The sequence below is a fragment of the Physcomitrium patens genome, chromosome 21, assembly GCF_059467195.1.
Source record: "Physcomitrium patens ecotype Gransden chromosome 21, ASM5946719v1, whole genome shotgun sequence".
In the NCBI taxonomy this organism is placed as follows: Eukaryota; Viridiplantae; Streptophyta; class Bryopsida; order Funariales; family Funariaceae; genus Physcomitrium; species Physcomitrium patens.
In genome coordinates, this window is record NC_143430.1 from 11498637 (window position 1) to 11517793 (window position 19157).

General features: G+C 29.9%; 1 protein-coding gene across 1 annotated transcript in view; it reads left to right on the forward strand.

Annotated features, from left to right (window-relative positions):
* Positions 1–19157, forward strand: part of LOC112273863 (uncharacterized) — a 35997-nt gene that overhangs the window by 12836 nt on the left and 4004 nt on the right. Inside the window, exons 3-5 of the mRNA XM_024502878.2 lie at positions 17663–17985; positions 18116–18350; positions 18516–18834. Coding sequence (XP_024358646.2) covers positions 17663–17985; positions 18116–18350; positions 18516–18834 — 877 coding nt within the window. The remainder of the gene's footprint in view (positions 1–17662; positions 17986–18115; positions 18351–18515; positions 18835–19157) is intronic.

Consider the following 19157-nt stretch of genomic DNA (forward strand, 5'->3'; position numbering starts at 1 on the left):
TAATGACACCATTCTTGAAAAGTATCCATAATTGCAAGAAGTTCTTTGTCATAGATTCCATAGTTAATCTCGATTGTTGAGAATTTCTTGGGATGGAAAACTACTATGTAGAGCTTGTCATTTCTTCCTATTTGTGACAAAACAAAATTCATAACAAAATTTGATACATTTGTTTCCATAAAAAAATACCTTCTTAAAATTAATACAAAAGAAGATTAGTACAAAAATAAATGCCAACTTTAAGGCTTCAAAAGATTCTTCAATTTTTTTGTTCCAATTAAGGTTGTCTTTGCATATAAGACATGTAAGATAAGCTCCAATTTGACAAAAAAATCTTAATGAAGATCCAATAGTAAATGACAAAGCCCAAAAAGCATTGCACATCTCTTATTATTTTTAGAATCTTCTAATCTATAATAATTTGAACCTTCTTTAGATCCATCGTAAGTCTTTCATTGGAAATAATATATTGTCAAGGAGAAGAATATGATAAAGACAAATAAACAAGTGACACTTCTGTCATAGAAAGATGACAAAATAGAAATAACTTGATATATATATTAAGAAAGAAATTGGAATGGCTATTGCCAAAAGCTAAGAAAACTAGAGACCCTTGAAACTAAATTGAAAGTAAGAAAGGAGTTGATAAGAGTGAAAAAGGCTTCACTCTTGTCTCTATATATATTATCTAACTAGAGGCTATGTGGCGACATTCTATAGGACCTCCAATATGTATTGACTTTGTAGGACACATGCCTTCACTTACAAGGCAAGTTTTTCTACATGAGGGCTACATAATTAGCTTGGTCTTCAAGCTAATAACATGTGTGGCACATGGCCAATTTTTTGACCACGTTTTTAATCCCAAAAAGTCAATTAAAGACACCTATAAAGTCAAAGCAACATCTATGAAGCTTTTAGGAAGCTTTCATATCAAGTACTACAGAATTAACTTACTTTTATCGACTTTTACTTACTTCTACCTATTTATACATGTAATTATTGGCTTACATACATATGTCCATGATATCACCCCCTTTTATAGGGACGAGTTCTATGAGATGTGTTAATCATATGTTGAAGAAATCTATAATGTGACGAATTGTATTTGCCACATATTTTGATCTTTGTTCTCTTTGAAGATCAATGATAGGGCCTCTCAACCATCAGTAGTGTCTCATATTAGGGTGGAAAGACCACCCAGTTATTTGATCATTGTTGAGGCCTTCATAACTTCTTTTGAATAAAATATTTGAAACACCATCAGGAGTTGTTTCTACCTCTAGTAAAATCACCAAATATCAGGAGTCCCTTCCAAGGTCGTGATACCAAACGCATTGTATCTCGCTATCTATTCGAGGAAGAACATGTCGTTCTTAAAGTTCTTCAACTCGATTGCATCATCTTGAAGGTTGTAACAATAGTAATATCTCATCCGATAGATCAATAAACAAAGGCTCTTGAGTCAAATCCACTGGTCATTGATTTTCCATTTCCTGAGCATCACAACTACAAAGAAGCTACAAACAAGGATTGAAAGTAGAATGTTATCTTGCCTAGATCTTATTTCTTTTATAAAGAAGGTTTTTATCTTGATTTTGATGGATATCGTCAATAAAAAGCCTCCATCGCCTTTGTTGTATTTGCAAGATCCTTTACTAGCTCCCATGTACATTCACTAATATCATATCATTACCAATGGACAAGATATTCAAATTTATTTCGGTACCACCTTGAATCTTAGACTTCTTCAACTTCAAATTCTTCATTATTATTCACTTCTATAAGAGAAAGTGGAGCTTGTCTTTTTTTTGATATGTCCACTATCTTGTATGGTTCAAGAAGAGACACGTGGAATACTGGATAGATTTTCATTGACTTTGGTAGACGTAAATGATATGCAACTGGATTGATTTGTGCAGAAATAGAAAATGGTCCAAGCCTTCAATAGTCCAACTTGTCACAAGGATGAGTGGTCTTGATATTGCGATGAAGTAACCATATCTTGTCACCCATGTGGAATGGTGGTTGTTCCTTTTGATAGACATCCGCATTAACCTTTTGTTGTTCTTGACCTTCTTTTAACTGTGCCTTCATCATTGCATGTAGCTCTGACAAATGAATTGCCAAATCATTCGCTGTAGGATTATCAACTTTTGAAAAGTAAAAAGTATGAAGTCATGCATGATAACCATAATTAGCAAAAAAAGGTCTTTATTTTGTAGAAAAATGTACCATGTTATTGTAAGCAAACTCTGCCTATGGCAAAAGAGTTGTCCAATCATCTTGTTGGTAGTTAATAGTACATCTTAAATACTGCTCCAAAACTTGATTAACACGCTCCATTTGTTCATCAGTTTGACGATGGAATGCCAAAGATAGTTTTATATCTACTTTTAGAATCTTGAAAAGAGTCCACTAAAATCTTGATACAAATTGAGTTCCCCTATCTGATATAATATCCTTGGATAATCCATAATAGCGATAGATATTATCAAGAAAAAGCTTGGCTATTTCTTCGCGTGTGATAGATTTTATAAATGGTACAAAATGTGCCACCTTGATAAAACGATCTACTATCACGAATATAGAGTCATAAAAACTTGAGATTGGAAGATCCGTGATGAAATCATTAGAAATAGAAGACCGTTGTTGTTTTGGAATGGGTAATGGCTGAAAAATTCTATAAGGTCAATGACGAGGAATTTTTGATTTTGAACAAACATCACAAGATTGTACAAAATCTTTGACTGCTTTCTACATTTGTGGCCACCAAAAGTTCTTGGATATTAGTTCCAAAGTTTTATTGTATCCAAAATGTCCTGCTGCTGGAAAGTCATGATAAGCTTGAAGAACACGTAATCGAGCTTCACCTTCTAGAACATATAGGCATGCATCAAAATATAATAGATTCTTCTTAAATTCAAACTTGGAAGTATCATGAGACTTTGAAGGATTTTTCTTAATATCACAAATAAGAGGATCAGAAGATATACTTGACTGAACTTACTTAATGAAAGTTGAATCAACAGTTAGTGTTGATTTCATTGCTCGAAGATGAAGATGCTCTAGCTTCAAGAGAATTGTTCATTGTTGATCAAAATCAGCATCTGCTTTCTTTGATACAAGATAAGATTGTCTAGAGAGTGCATCAGACAAACCTTGTTGTTTTTGGAGTCAATAAGTGATCTTGAATTCGAATCTTGACAAAGACATACTCCAACGAGCTTGGTAACGATTCAAAACACATGCTGACATAAAATATTCAAGGTTCTTGTGATCCGTATACACTGTGACTAGGTTAGAAGAACCTTCTAGTTAATGGCACCATTCTTGAAATAAATCCACGATTTTAAGAATTTCATTATCATGAATCTCGTAGTTGATCTCGGTTGCTGAAAATTTTTTGAAATAAAAAGCTATTGGATGAAGTTTATCATCTATTCTCATTTATTACAATACAACACCTAAAGCAAAGTCTGATGCATTTGTTTCCATAAAAAATGGCTTAGAAAAATTGATGCGATACAAGATTGGTGCAAAAACAAAGGCTATCTTTAAAGCTTCAAATGTTACTACTGCTTCTTGATTCCATTGAAGTTTGTCTTTGCAAGTCAAATGTTTAAGTGGAACTACAACTTGAGAGAAGTCTTTGATGAAGATCAGATAGTAGTTGGCAAATCCCAAAAAGCATTAGACATCTCTTACCATTGTTGGGATCTTCCAATCCATAATAGTTTGAAGTTTCTTAGGATCTATCATAAGTCCATCATTTGAAATGATGTATCTTAAGAAGTCGACTTGAGTAGTGTGAAATACACTCTTTTCTATCTTGGCATAGAATCATGCATCTCTTAGTTTTTGTAAAACTAGGCGAACATGAAGTTCATGTTCTTCTGGGTTCTTAGAACAGAGTAAGATGTCATTTAGGTATCACACAACAAAATTATCTTAAAACTCTCGAAAGACATCATTTATTAGATGTTGGAATGCTGCTGGTGCATTTATAAGTCCAAAAGGCATGAAGTTGTATTTAAAATGTCCACACCTTGTTCGAAACGTAGTCTTCCATTCATCTCCTTTTTTGATGCACCCTAGATTATATGCTCCTCGTAGATCTATTTTTGTATAGATCTTAGCTTCATTCAATTGATCAAGGAATCCAGATATCAAAGATAGCAGGTACTTATTTTTAATAGTAATTTTGTTGAGTCCTCGATAATCAACACACATCCGTAATGATCCATTTTTTTTTCTTCACAAATTAAATTGGAGCTCTTCCTTGAGATTTGGAATAACATATGAAGTTCTTAGCCAAATTCTCTTTAATATACTCCTTGAGTTCAGCTAATTCATTTTGAGATAAATTATAGATTGGTCCAAATGGCGATTGTGTTCCTTCTTGAAGATCAATTGAGTAGTCATAGGAACGATGTTTTGGAAGGATATCCGCATTCTTTTTCTCAAATACATCTTGAAAATCTTGATATTGGCTTGGAATGCCACTTAAAGTCTTTCGACCAATAGAAACAGGTGTGGCATAAATGACACAAGATGATCCTTCTTTTGTAGCATGCAAGAAAGCACTTGCACCTACAAATATAGGTTTAATTATACTAGACTTATGACTTTCTACTTGATTAACTACACTCTTAGTTATACTTTCAGAAAAGTCAAGACTACGAGAAGTCTAATCTGTTTTAGGGTTATATTTTTCTGGCCATGATAAACCTAAAATGACTGTATTAGAAAGAAATCTAATGATTTTAAATATTATAAAGCTACTATGACAATTAGTTGCTATTTCTTTAGGAAGGATTTCATGAGTAACATTTCCTGAAGACAACGGACGACCATCTATGACTTCTACATGAACAAGTTTAGTTTTCTTTACTAAAAATATGTTATATTTTTTTGTAAATTTTTCATCTAAGAAACATGATGAGGCTGCTGAATTTAGTAAGGCAGAGGCTTTGAGATGTTTAGGTTCTAGAATAATATTTATCGTAAAATATGAAGAGGGTTCTGAGGAGAGGATGAGACCTTCACTAGGCGTTGTACAAGGTTCGAGCTCCACGGTCCCTATTGTAGCTAGACAAATTTGTTTTCTGACATGCTATCTTCTTTGATCACAGTACTCCTCATTTTATGGTTGCATCACTTCTTTCGATAATGTTGAGCATTGTGCTTAGGTTCTCCATAATATAAGCACAATCCTTCTTGACGATGACGAATCTTTTTTTGCTCAGTAAGAGGTTTGAAACGTATTGCATCAATTTACATATCCTCTACTTTTGAATGTATGTATTAAAGAGATTTTGCTGTTGCCATTGAATTATAGTAACGTTGGGGTCCACTTGTACAGTTCTCAGATCGGAATTCAAAAAGGCGATTGTCGCACTTTACAACAAAGTCCATTGTTTGATTCAATGTTTGAGGATCGTGTACGTTGAGTATTAATTTTTTTATCGCATATTATAATCCGTAGAGAAATTGGCTAATAAGTGCACCATCATCCTACTTAATATCAGTTACAAGCTGTCAAAATTGTAAAGTATACAATGTTACTGATCGATTACCTTGTCATAAAATACGAATCTTATTTCTTGTAATACGAATTGCATCATGTTCTCTATATATGGATCAAAACTCTATCAAAAAAGCCTCTAGATTATCCAACATTGGATCTCGTCATTCAAGAAAAGATGAAAACCAAAATAGTGCTGAACTTGAAAGAAGTGTACCAATGAATCTAACTTGCGATCCTGGAGTTGGATAGCTTTGAGGTTGAAGTTCAATCACAAGTTGCACTTCATTGATAAATCCTCGAAACTTATATCTGGTACCATCAAACTTCTTGAGTACGGCAATTCTTGGTTCTTTAACACTGGAAGGACATTCCACCATAGAAGAAAGGACACGATTTGGTGCAGATGTTGAAGCAGCTCCAACCATTTCTATATCTTGACTTCCTGCTAATCTTGTTACTCCTTGTGGTGATAAATTGAGTTGATGCATCGCAAGCATTAAGTCCCTCAATTGTTCTTGCATTTGTGCCATTGTACTCTTCATTTCAACAAGTTCTCTCATAATAACACTTAGAAAAGAGAAGATGTCTAATATCACTCAAGACAAATAGAAGAGAGGACTTGAGAACAAAGAAAATACTAAGAACAATATCAGTTTAGAAGAGGGTAATCTACAACTTTTAATATGCTTGTGTCTTATCAAGAAAAAGAGGTAATCCACTCTTAATCAAGATTAGAGAAAGCTTTGATATTGTAGGTATATTCTTGTCAATCTGTCAAAGTCAAGAACATGATAAAGACAAATAAACAAGTGAGACTTCTCTCATAGAAAGATGAAAAAATAGAAATAACTTAATATATATATATATATATATATATATATATATATATATTTATATTTATATATATTAAGAAAAAAAATGGAATGGCTATTGCCAAAAGCCAAGAAAACTAGAGATCCTTGAAATTAGACTGGAAGCAAGAAAGGAGTTGACAAGAGTGAAAAAGGCTTTACTCTTGTCTCTATATATACTATCTAACTAGAGGCTACGTCGCAACAATCTATAGGACCTCTAATATGTGTTGACTTTGTAGGACACATGCCTTGACTAACAAGGCAAGTTTTTTTACGTGTGGGCCACATTGTTAGCTTAGTCTTCAAGCTAACAACATGTGTGGTACATGGCCTACTTATTGACCATGTTTCTAATCCCAAAAAATCAATTAAAGACACCTATAAAGTCAAAGAAGTATCTATAAAGCTTCTAAGAAGCTTTCATACTAAATACTATAGAATTAACTTACTTTTACCTACTTTTACTTATTTCTACCTATTTATATATATAATTATTGGCTTACATGTATATGTCCATGACATATATCTTAAGAAGTTTACTTGAGTATTGTAGAATATACACTTTTTCAACTTGGTATATAATTTTACATCTCTAAGTTTTTGTAATACATGATGAACATGAAGTTCATACTCTTATATATTCTTAGAATAGATTAAAATGTTGTCTAAGTAATAGGCAACAAAATCATCTTAAAACTCACAAAAAATATTATTCATAAGATGTTAAAAAATAGTTGGTACATTCAAGAGTTTAAAAGGCATGACATTATATTGAAAGTATCCATATCTTATTCAAAATACAGTCTTCTATTCATCTCCTTCTTTAATATGGACCAAGTTATATGCTCCTCATAGATCTATTTTTGTATAGATCATAGCTTGATTTAATTGATTAAGAAGTCTAAATATCAAGGATAAAAGGTACCTATTCTTGATGTTAATCTTATTGAGTCGTCGATGATCTATACACATTTTTAGTGATTCATCTTTTTTCTTCACAAATAAAATAGAAGCTCCATTAAGAAATTTTCAATGACGCATGAAATTCTTGGCCAAATTCTTGTCAATGTACTTCTTGAATTCAGCCAACTCATTTTGTGATAAACTATAGATTGGACCAAATTGAGGATAACTTCCTTCTTTAAGATCAATTGAACAATCATATGGATGATGTTCCAAAAGAATATCTACATTCTTCTTCTTAAAAATATCTTAAAAACTTAATATTCACTTGAAATGCCACTTAAAGTCTTTTCACCATTAAAAATGGATGTGGCATAAATAATAAAAACAAATCCTTCTTTCGTATCATTCAAAAAAGTTTTTGTATCTATGAATATGAACTTGGTTGTACTAGACTCATGGCTTTTCACAAAATGCTTAATAGTGCTCTAAGAAAAGTCAAATTTACAAGAAATTCAATCTATCAAAGGATTATACTTTTTTAACCCTAATAAACCTAAAATAACCAAATTAGAGGGAGATCTAATTATATTAATATTACGCAACTATTATAATCATTTATTGTTATATCTATTGGAAGTATTTTATAAGTAATATTTCTATAAGATAATGGATAGCCATCTATGACTTCTACATGTATGGATTTAATTTTTTGTATTAATGATATTCTATGGCTTTTAACAAACTCTTCATTTAAAAAACAAATTAAGATTCATGAATCTATCATGGCACAAGCTATGTGATTATTAGGTCCTAAATATACATCTATTGTAAAATAAGGAGCAGATCTTGAAGAGTGGATAGAACCTTTATTTGTACAAGATTCCAACTACATAGTTTCTATTGTTGCTAGGAAAATTTATTTTCTGATATTTTTTCATCTTTAATAGTCATACTCCTTATTTTGTAGTGGTATCACTTCTTTGGATAAAATTGAGCAGTGTATTTAGCTTCTCCACAATATAAATATAGTTCTTTTTGACAACAATGAATCTTTCTTGTTCAATAAGAGATTTAAAATGTACTGCATCAATTTACATATCTTCTACTTTTAGATGTTTAAATTGAGAGATTATCAATGGTATCATTGAATTGTAATAGCATGAGGGTTTTCTTGAGGAATTCTCAGATTTGAACTCAAAAAGATAATTGTCACACTTTACAACAAAATCAATTGCTAGACTCAATATGTGAGAATTAGATAAGTTGAGCATCAATTTCTTTACTTCATATTATAATTTGTAGAAAAATTGGCTAATAAAGGTACTATCATCCTAGTTAACATCAATGATTAGTTGTCAAAATTATAAAGTATATGATATCACTAGTTGACTGTCTTGTCACAATATATGAATGTTATTAGTTGCAACACAAATTGCATCATATTTTCTATATATGGATCAAAATTCCTTCAAAAATCGTCCAAATTATCTAATATTAAATCTTGTCATTCAAGAAAAGATGAAAACTATGATAATACTAAACTTGAAAGAAGTGCACCAATGAATCTAACTTGTGATCTTAGCATTGAATAGCTTTAGGATTGAAGTTCAATCACAAGTTGTACTTTATTGATAAATACTTGAAATTTGGATCTTGTGCCATGAAACTTCTCGGATAACACAACTCTAGATTTTTTAACACTGAAAGAGTATTTTGCTATAGGAAAAATAATGTAATTTGGTGTAGATATTGAAGTGACTCCAATCATGTGTGTATCTTTACTTCCTGCCATTTTTGTTGCTCCAAGTGGCAATAAATTGAGTTGATGCATTGCAAGCATTAATTCCCTCAATTTTTCTTATATCTATGTCATTACACTCTTCATTTTAAGAAGCTCTACTATAATGACTTTTAAAAAAATATATCTAATATTACTCAAGACAAGTAAAAGAAAGGACTTGAAAACAAAGAAGACACTAAGAACAATATTAGTTTAGAAGAAGGTAATCCGCAACTTTTAATATGCTTATGTCTTATCAAGAAGAAAGGATAATCCATTCTTAATCAAAAGAAGTCAAAGTTCTAATATTATAAGTATATTCTTATCAATCTGTGAAGGACATGAACTACAAGAAGATGCACAAACTTGGAAAATTTGTGTCAAAAAAAAGTATCAAAATATAAATGAAGTAGTATGTATATTAAAAAAAAACTCAAATAGCTATTACTAAAAGACAAGGAAACTAAAGACTCTTGAATCTAAACTAAAAACAAGAAAAGAATTGATAAGAATGAAGAAGGCTTCACTCTTGCCTCTATATATACTATCTACTTATGATCTATGTGGTGATATTCTATATAAACTCCAAAAACGTATCGACTTTGCATAACATGTATCTTGACTTGTAAGACAAGTTTTTTATATATTTGCTACATAGTTAGCTTGTTTTACAAGCTACTAACATATATGGCACATAGATAGCTTATTGACTAAGTTTTTAATCTATTAATCAACTAAAAACATACATAAAGTCAAAATATCATCTAAGAAGCTTTTAAGAAGTTTTTCTAAAAGATATTATAAAATTAATCTATTTTTATATAATTCTATCTATCTAGGTAATGATTACAATAGGTATATATCCATGATACATCCTCCTATAGAATTAAATAATAACCAAGAGTATAAAGTTGAAGAAGTCTTAGATTCAAGAAAACATCAAAATAGGTTAGATTATCTTATTCATTAGCTTGGATTTGATATTATTAAATGCACATAAGAGCTAGCCAAGAATCTTATAAATGAGAATGATATTTTTCATCAACAACATCCCTCAAAAGCAAGTTGAAAGATAGAAAATCTTTGCTTTAAAAGAATTACAATTTAAAAAAGATTGCATTTGATCTTCTATCCTTATTTGTAGTTTCTGTGCATTTGTTATTCTAAAAAGATGGAAAATCAATAGCTAACAGATTCAACACTTATGTATAACACTCAAGAGTGATCATTTATTGGCTTATCAAATGAAATATTTTTATTATTATAACCTTCAAGATAACATAATCAAGATGAAGATCTTTAAGAATAACATATTTTTATTTAAATAGATGGCGAGATATAATGCATTTGAAATCACGACCTTAGAAAAGACTCTTGATATTTGGTGATCTCATTGGAGATAGAAACAACTCTTGATGGTATTACAAATGTTTTGTTTGAAAGAAGTTATGAAAGCCTCAAGAATGATCAAATAATAGGGTGGTCTTTCGATCCTAAAATGGGATATTATTAATGGCTAAGAAGGCCTATCAACTACCCTTGAAGGAAACATAGATCAGAGTATGTGACAAATATGATTTGCCACATCTTAGACTTTTCTTTATACATATTTATAGATAATTGATAAATGAAAACTTTGCCATTAACTTAGCTATGTGTTATACATATTAGTAGCTTGTGGTACAAGCTAACAATGTGGTGTACATATAAGAAACTTGCCTTACAAGTTAAAATATGTATCTTGCAAATTTGACATATATCAAAGATCCTATTGAATTTCACCATGTAGCTTCTAATTAAATAGTATATATGGATGCAAGAGTAAACCTTTCTTTACTCTTATCAATGTTTTTTAAGTCCTTAGTCTTGTTTCAAGACTTTTTAGTTTTTTTGTCTTTGGCAATAGCCATTTTAGTTTCAATACTATATTAGTTTTGAATGAATATCTATTCATTTTTAGTTATACATAAGAGTGTATCAAGTTTGTGGTTTGTCGAGATTCATGTCCTTAACACGTAGTAATACAAATTGTTGTGACATTAGAAATACTCTAAGAAAATATTTTTTATATTTTTTTAACATTAATTTTTTAATTTCATAAATAATTATTTATATTTGAACATTGAATGAGGTTAGAAATATTATATTTAGATTTAAAGTTAAATATTATTATTATTAAAATAATAATGTAATAAGATGATATATTCTATATCTTATTTGACTTGTATTAATATTTTTTAAAAAAATATTCTAATAAAAATTTGTATTTTATAAATAATATATAATATTATTTTTTATAATAAAATAGAATAACTTTTCTTAAATTTAGTCTAACATATTTAATTCTATTATATTATTAATAAATATTTTTATAAAAATAAATTAAATATTATTTTATTTAAAATTTTGATACTACATCTACTTAAAATTATCACACTTGGTTATGCATATTTTAAAATAAAGTTGAAGCTAAATCCATGGATGTTTTTATAACTATATAATAATAAATTATATTATATTTTATATAATATAAAATATAATTTTTAATAAATAATATAAAATATATATATAAAATATTAATTTATAAGTTTATTAAATATCTTTTTGTACAAAAACAAATCATGATTTTTTTTTGATTTTTTTTGTAGACTTAACTTGGCCATATTTGAATATTTATATTATCACCTATAATTTTTTTTTATCTTAGGGTATATCAATGGATTTATAGAAGTATAAATAGTTATAATAACTAACTAAATAATTATTTTATTACTTCTTGTTGGATAAAAAATTCAAGTAGTTTTTTAAATTCAAGTCATTAGGTGGTACAAATAATAGCTACTATGATGTATTGATTCTTGGTATTTAAAATTTTATAAAGAAAATTCACAACATTCAATTGCTATCCTAAAAAAATATTTTAAAGATATTTTAATCAAAATCTTAAGTTGTAATATTTTAGATTCAAATTTTAATTTTATTAATAATAATTTAAGGTTCTATAAACTTTTTAATACTATAGTCCTTAATAGGCAACTAAAAGCTTAAATGTAATATATTTTATTATGATGTTTTATAAATAAAAATTCTAAATAATACAAAATTAGCTATAAAGTCAATAAAAAATTTATTCTTTTACTATTTATTCTTTGGATTAAAAATAGACAATGAGGAGTTTTATTCTATTTGCTTTTAAAACAGATGAAAATGTAATTTGTTATTAGATAAATAGGTACTAATTAAATTTATTTTGATCTTATATTTGATCTTTTTTACATTTCTGGATTTAGTATCATTAATATCTTCTTCTTCTTTTTATTGTCTTCAATAAAAAAAATATATACATTCATAAAATAGTAGAAACTAACAAAGTGGTTAATATTACTATGAATAATTAGTACTACATTAATATATTAACTTGAATAATTTAAAATACTTTAGAAAGTATTTTGTACCTAAATATTAGTCTTTCTAATTTTTAAATGTTTATATATTTTAATTTTTATGTTGATACTTGTCATTCTTGTTTGTTAGTATATATTACAATATTTTTTTTATAATATATGCCTTACACATATTTAGCAATTCTTAAAATTTTATCTTAATACAACGTTTTATTTGTCTTGATTATAATTTTTTTCTGTATTTTTTATTTATGATGATTTTTTTCTTTTCTACATTAAAAACTATTATTCATGTGAGGCACCTCTAATTCTGTATGTCTACACAGTAGCTTCTACGCTTTGTAAGAATAACTTGTTCTTATTCCCATCAATATCCATGTTACGAATTTTAAAATATATAAATAAATAAACACTGTTCATATTGAGACCTTGAAACAAACTCAACATCATTCTTGTCTGTTTAAGTCTACAAAACAGAAATGCTTCATGACCCAACCATAACAACTTCACTCTTATTCGCATCTCTCTTCTTCAAATGCATCACAATGAGATAGCCATTATTTGTACAGAGAACACTCAACTTTTACATTCACAACAAGTCTTTAAATTTCAAAATTTCCATCTTAGACTCATTTCAATACATCTGGATTTTTCAACACATTTCAACTCATTTCAACACATTTCACCACAAGTATAATATCAACAACATGCTTTTAAAAATCCATCTTTAAACCCAAGTATTTTAAGCTGCCATAACCATACAAATACAGAAATCTGTGGCTAAGAACAAGCTTATAGAGTAGAATGGGTGTTAAATGCTCTTGTGTGGATTCATAGATTTTGTAAACTTCTGTGCATTTGAATTATATAAAAAAAAGTATAATATCAACAACAGAATTGATTTGAGTTGGATTTTTATCCATCCATCAATCAAGACATAAAGTTTGAAGTACAAAGTTTTGGCTAATGTTAAACTCTTGACCAAATAGTCACTAGTGGAAACCTGTCCTAGAGGCCACAGAAGATACTTACTGAAAATTACTATTAGGAGCTTCCAAGCTCCACCCCTGGTGATAATGTAGTGCTATTCTCAACAATCTGCAGCAACAATATGGAAATTTTAATTTATGATTTTGATCAAAAGTTGAATTATTGCTTCACTTTTTATGAAAACAATGAGATATTTAGCCAATTAGAGATGGTTTTTGTCCCCTCCAATTTATCTTGTTGGTTTATCCTTTGAGCTATTTTGTATAAGAGATTCATGGACAAATCACTACTTAATGTCTCCTCCACTGAGCAAAATAAATATATGAATGAATAAAGTCCCAGAGAATGAAAACACCCACCACACTTCACCACTTCATCAAGTGAGAATATAAGTCTATGCCGATAACAAAGTCATGGCCAAGCATTGAGACTGCACACCAGCTGGTTGCCCACTTAGTTTTCTTAATCACAATCAAAGTTGGATTTTTACTTATACTTTCACTACAGCCGGAGTCTACACTTTTTCTAGGGCAAAGCACAGATTTCACTTCACCCCACCCTCCACATAGATGAATCCATTAAAACCATGGAAAAGTGTGCAACACAATGAATGCTGCAGCCTGTGAGTTCATGATCAATCCTTCTGGAAAAAAACACCCACACTAAGTTAGTTATGTCCCTTGTGGACAATGCTTTGGAAAAAGCCAAGTGGGGTACAAGGAAAAGGGAGCCCACAATTGATGATGCCCACTTACAGACTACAATTGGGCTTCAATTGCCAGCCAGCCTTGAAGGGGGATCCAGGGCCATCATTTAGTGGAAGCTCTAAAAAGTTTTTTTTTTGGGGGGGGGGAGGGGGATGGTTCTTGTACTCTGCTACTAAAACCACCTTTTCATGTATTCAACACTGTATTTAAAGGCCTCAACCATCTTCCAACAGTTTTTTGGCACTTTTTTCATCTACAGTTCTCTGCTCGAGTCAGTTTTTGTTTTTATTATTTATTATTATTATTAAGTCTGTGTGTAGCCAGTAGTGACACACAGGTGGTTGAAACAACATATGGACACGTCACTTCTGCCACGTCAGATGTGGTCCAGAGTTTGAAGACCCCTGCCTCAGAATCATACTTGGCCAGCTTGCCTGTTGTGTATTTTAGAGATGCTCTTTCCTTTTCCTTTTTTTATTCTCTTGTGTGCACCACATAAAATGGAACTTTATTTGTCTGCCACCTGCCATGTCTTTTGAATGAGATTGTGTGACAACAACATGGGTTGTTATCAACAATTTTTGGTTTTAAATATCACATACTAATTAGTCTATTTCGTGTTCTTAAATGCATTTTTATTACCTTCAAGGTGGTGTGTAAAGTCTTGAAGCAAATAATTACAATTGGACCAATCTTGGTGATGGTCACAACTTTTATCAAGATTGTGAATTTTTACAAAATAATTATTAAATTAATTAATACATGTATAAGTTAGAACGAACCAAGAGAAGAAAATGATGACTATCTTTAGAATTGTATCAAAAAAACTATTTCTTAATTTTTTTTAAAATCATTAATTGAAGGTAAGAGATGCATTTACACATCTAAAAGAATTTTGATTTTGCTTTTACATATACTAGTTAACAAGAATATTATTGTGAAGTTTATTAAAAATTTGAAGATTTAGGAAACAAGGGCCCAAATTGTAAGACATTTTTAAATTAAAGTAACACCTTCAAAATATTAACTACAATCTTGCCTACTAGCAATTTTGATATAAAAATCTTTAAACTGATGTTTAAGCTTTGGTTATTCTATTATAAATTTGTAGATGTAAATATGGTAATTTTAATATTATTTTTTAAAAGATGAATACAAGGGCTCTCTTAAACATAAATTATTCCAATAAATTTATTGATTTGAAGTGATTAAGTCACTTATTTTTAGATAGATAAAACTATATATTTATTAAATAATATATATATACACATATACACATATATTATTAGAATTATCTAAAAACACCCTTAATATTTTAAATGCAAAGAAAAAGAAAAAAGAAAAAGAAAAAGATTTTTTAGACTTTATTGCTGTAAGAAAATTTAATGTCATATACATAATCTAAGTAGAGTTAGAACTACCTATCAAAACCTTCTAAAACTACTCAGAAATCTTTGGATATTTTTAATAGTTTTCTATTAAAATCAATAGATGCTTTAAATACATATATTAGTCATTTACAAGCTTCTGGTATTTTAAAAATGTTTTCTTGTATCCTAATATTTTCTATGAAAGATTTATTATACTTCTAAACCATTTTGTGATTCCTAGGATCTTCAACTGGTTGCTAACATATAAATAAATAAATAAACAGACACCTTAATTATCCCATTATAAATTTTAAAGCAATCTAACTGTTGTATAGTTCTTAATCTTGTTTCTTATTAATTAAACACATATTTTTTCTTAATGACACTTGATTATCTACTGTTGTTCTTGTGTCTCTAATATTAAACTTAACTGATTTTTTATATGTGTTTCTTATTTTGTGATATTTTTTAAAATAAATATAAATATACACAATATTGATTAAAAAACTTATAACAATTTTTTATCATTTTTTCTTTTTAAAATATGTACATACTTTAAATTTAAATATACATGTTTATTTCTAAGATGTTCACAGGTAGCATTAAATATATGATTATAATATAACTTTAATAATTTTACAAATTAAAAATTTAAAATATTATGGTTTTATTTTATTATAAAATAATATTAATTTATTATTTTTTAAAAAGCTTATAATTAGATCAAACTTCAATAATTATATAATATTTAAAAATTAGAAAATAAAATTATTTCTCATAACATATAAGTAATGGAAAAAAAGAAAAATAAATGGAATTTACTTTAAGTAATTTAAAAAAATATTAAACAAGATTATAGAGACTCTTAACTTTTTAAAATATATTTAAATTTAGAAATATCATAAAAGAAGTTTTTATCTTTAATTTAGAAACTTTGTACCACATTTGATAAAAAATTCTATTAAAATTAAATTCACAATTTTAGGACTTACATTAAAAAAATTACATATGTTAAACTATGAAAAATATAATTTATTTATTTAATATAATAATTATAGCTAATATACAGTTAAATTAAATTAATATTAAATTAATATATATTTAAAATAATAATAGTTATAAAATTAAAAAATTAAATATAAGCTATAAATATGACAAAGTTTGACATTCAAGATACACTTTATTCTATTTTAGGAATTTATTAAAAGTTAATGATGTCTATTATTACTAATCTATTATTGAAATAAAAATAGTATATAATTTTTAATTGAGAAAAAACTTATAATTACTATTTTATCATTGATAAAATCTTAATATATTGTTTAAAAAATGTGGAAGAATATATCTTAACTATTAATGAAAAAATTACATAATTTTTCTTATGAAGTGTATAGTTATAAAATCTCATTTAGATCATTTAAAGCTTTGACTTTTAAACTTTAATACATGTATAAAATATTAAAAAATCCACATCCTATGTACTATTTTACTATAAAAAATTACATTCCTTATGTATTTCTAAACATTGATTTATTTGTTCTTAGTTATTGTAGACACATAAGTTTTATTTCTAATCCCAAAAGAAAAAATATCATTTATAATAGAAACAAAATAATAAATTTTAATTAAATATATAATAATTAGTCAAACTAAAACATTATTATAACAATTGGAAGGAAGTCTAGATGTTGTTATGTGGATATTAAATACCACCAATTCCTCATGCAATTGTCGACTTATGCCATCAAGCCAACACTAAAGTCCACTCTTATGCATTCTCTAATGTTCTCTCAGTCCTTTTATTTAACTTTCAAGTCAATTTTATAACCAGATTTTAAGGACAAGATATTACATTTTACACATTGATGAAGCATTGATGTTAACCGCCAAATGATTTATGTGTCTTTGCAGCCCAACAACTCTCAACTTAGTACGCGGAACCTTAATAACTATCAATCAATACACTCCACCCCTTTGGATACTCTCGCACAACCCTACCAAACTTCCAACACAATAAATAGCATTGGAAGAATTATTTAAGGATTGTATTCTACTAATACATCCAACTGGGTTATATCACATGGTAATGCAAACATACTTGGCAATGCATATCTGCTGAAGGAAGACATAGTTTTGTGCTTGCAAAGTACGCCAACATGGGTCAGATACTGCAGATTGGGCAATCACAATGTTGCCGAGTACCTGATTCGCGCAGCGCACGGCGATCTGATTTCGACCACACTAGGACAACAAGTTAATCTTCACAAGATTGTTATAGATCGAGCCAACTGCATACACCTGATCGCACGGATTCCATTCTCTTGCGTCGGCAGGACGGTGCTCGATGCCCTGATCGCAACTTTGCGTGGATCCGGTGCAATAAGCGGGCGACGGGATGTGCGGGATGGCAATGATATGCTGCCCACTTCGCAGCGTAGATGGCGGTAGACGTTGCTTAAAGGATAATCTGTGTCTTGTTGTTGGTCTTTTGTGCACACACACAGTCACAGTCGTGGCGTAGGCACCTCCACGAGACACAATTCGTCGACCTATTGATAAACATGAGCGAAGCAGGGTGTTCACTGGAACATGGCAGTGTGAGTGGGCTCCTCTACGCAATGGGTCCGCCGTTTTGTCGTCGCAGAGCTTGAGATATCATTACTTGATACCATGCAATGCAGGGCCAGACTCTTTGCAACCGTCATCGTTTTCAGCCTCCCTGTCGGTGGTCATTTCTGCAAAATTTTCCACTGAGAAGCCCAGGGACTTTTCCCTCGTTCACAACCTATTCAAACTGATCTTTCCCTGGGTTTGTCATGTCCCGAAGTGAAGCATGATTTGTACCGTTCAAGCCACAGCTATCTTTTGAGAACTACCTCCTCTTCAAAGACAACACAATTCTCCCAAAATAAAATTCACACATAATTTTCTCCTTCATGAGAAGATTCTCTACAGCTTATTCTTCATTCCATAGTCTATTCCTAAATATGTTAGCACATCAGTAGACTGTACCAGTTCCAGCGTATCGTTGACGATAACTGAGACGAAAATCGAGGACTTGTTGACGAGAACCAGGGGTTCGTTGACGAAGGAGAGGGAGCGTTCCGTCGTCGTCGTCGTCGTTGTCGTCTTCTCGCAGAAGGGAATACTTGACCGCACGCTGGTGAGTGTTGTCGATTTGAACATGCGGGAAAGAGCAGCGGCAGCCATGGCCATGGCGTCCTCGGCGTCGGTACTTGCACGGGATTCTTGCTTCTACCGTGTTGTATCTTTCGGCAGAAACAGGATCTCAGGTGACATACGCGAGAACTTCAATTTCTGTTCTAATTTCTAAGTTATCTCGAATTCTATGAACTCATTGTCTGTCCTCGCGTTTTGAGTCTGGGATTGGTTCTCCCTCTTCTTCTTCATCTTCTTCTTCTTCTTCTCAGTTTGGTTCCTTCATGTTCCTTACGTTTTCAATTGTAAATTAGGTTCTATTGAAGACACTAGACGTTGATGTCAATTATTCTGTTTCTACAGTTTCTTGAATTAGGGTCGATTGGCGTGGAAACTTGTGCTAGTCGTGGTTTCAGCTACAGAAATAGCGTTTCCGAGCAACCTCTTCAGTATGAAT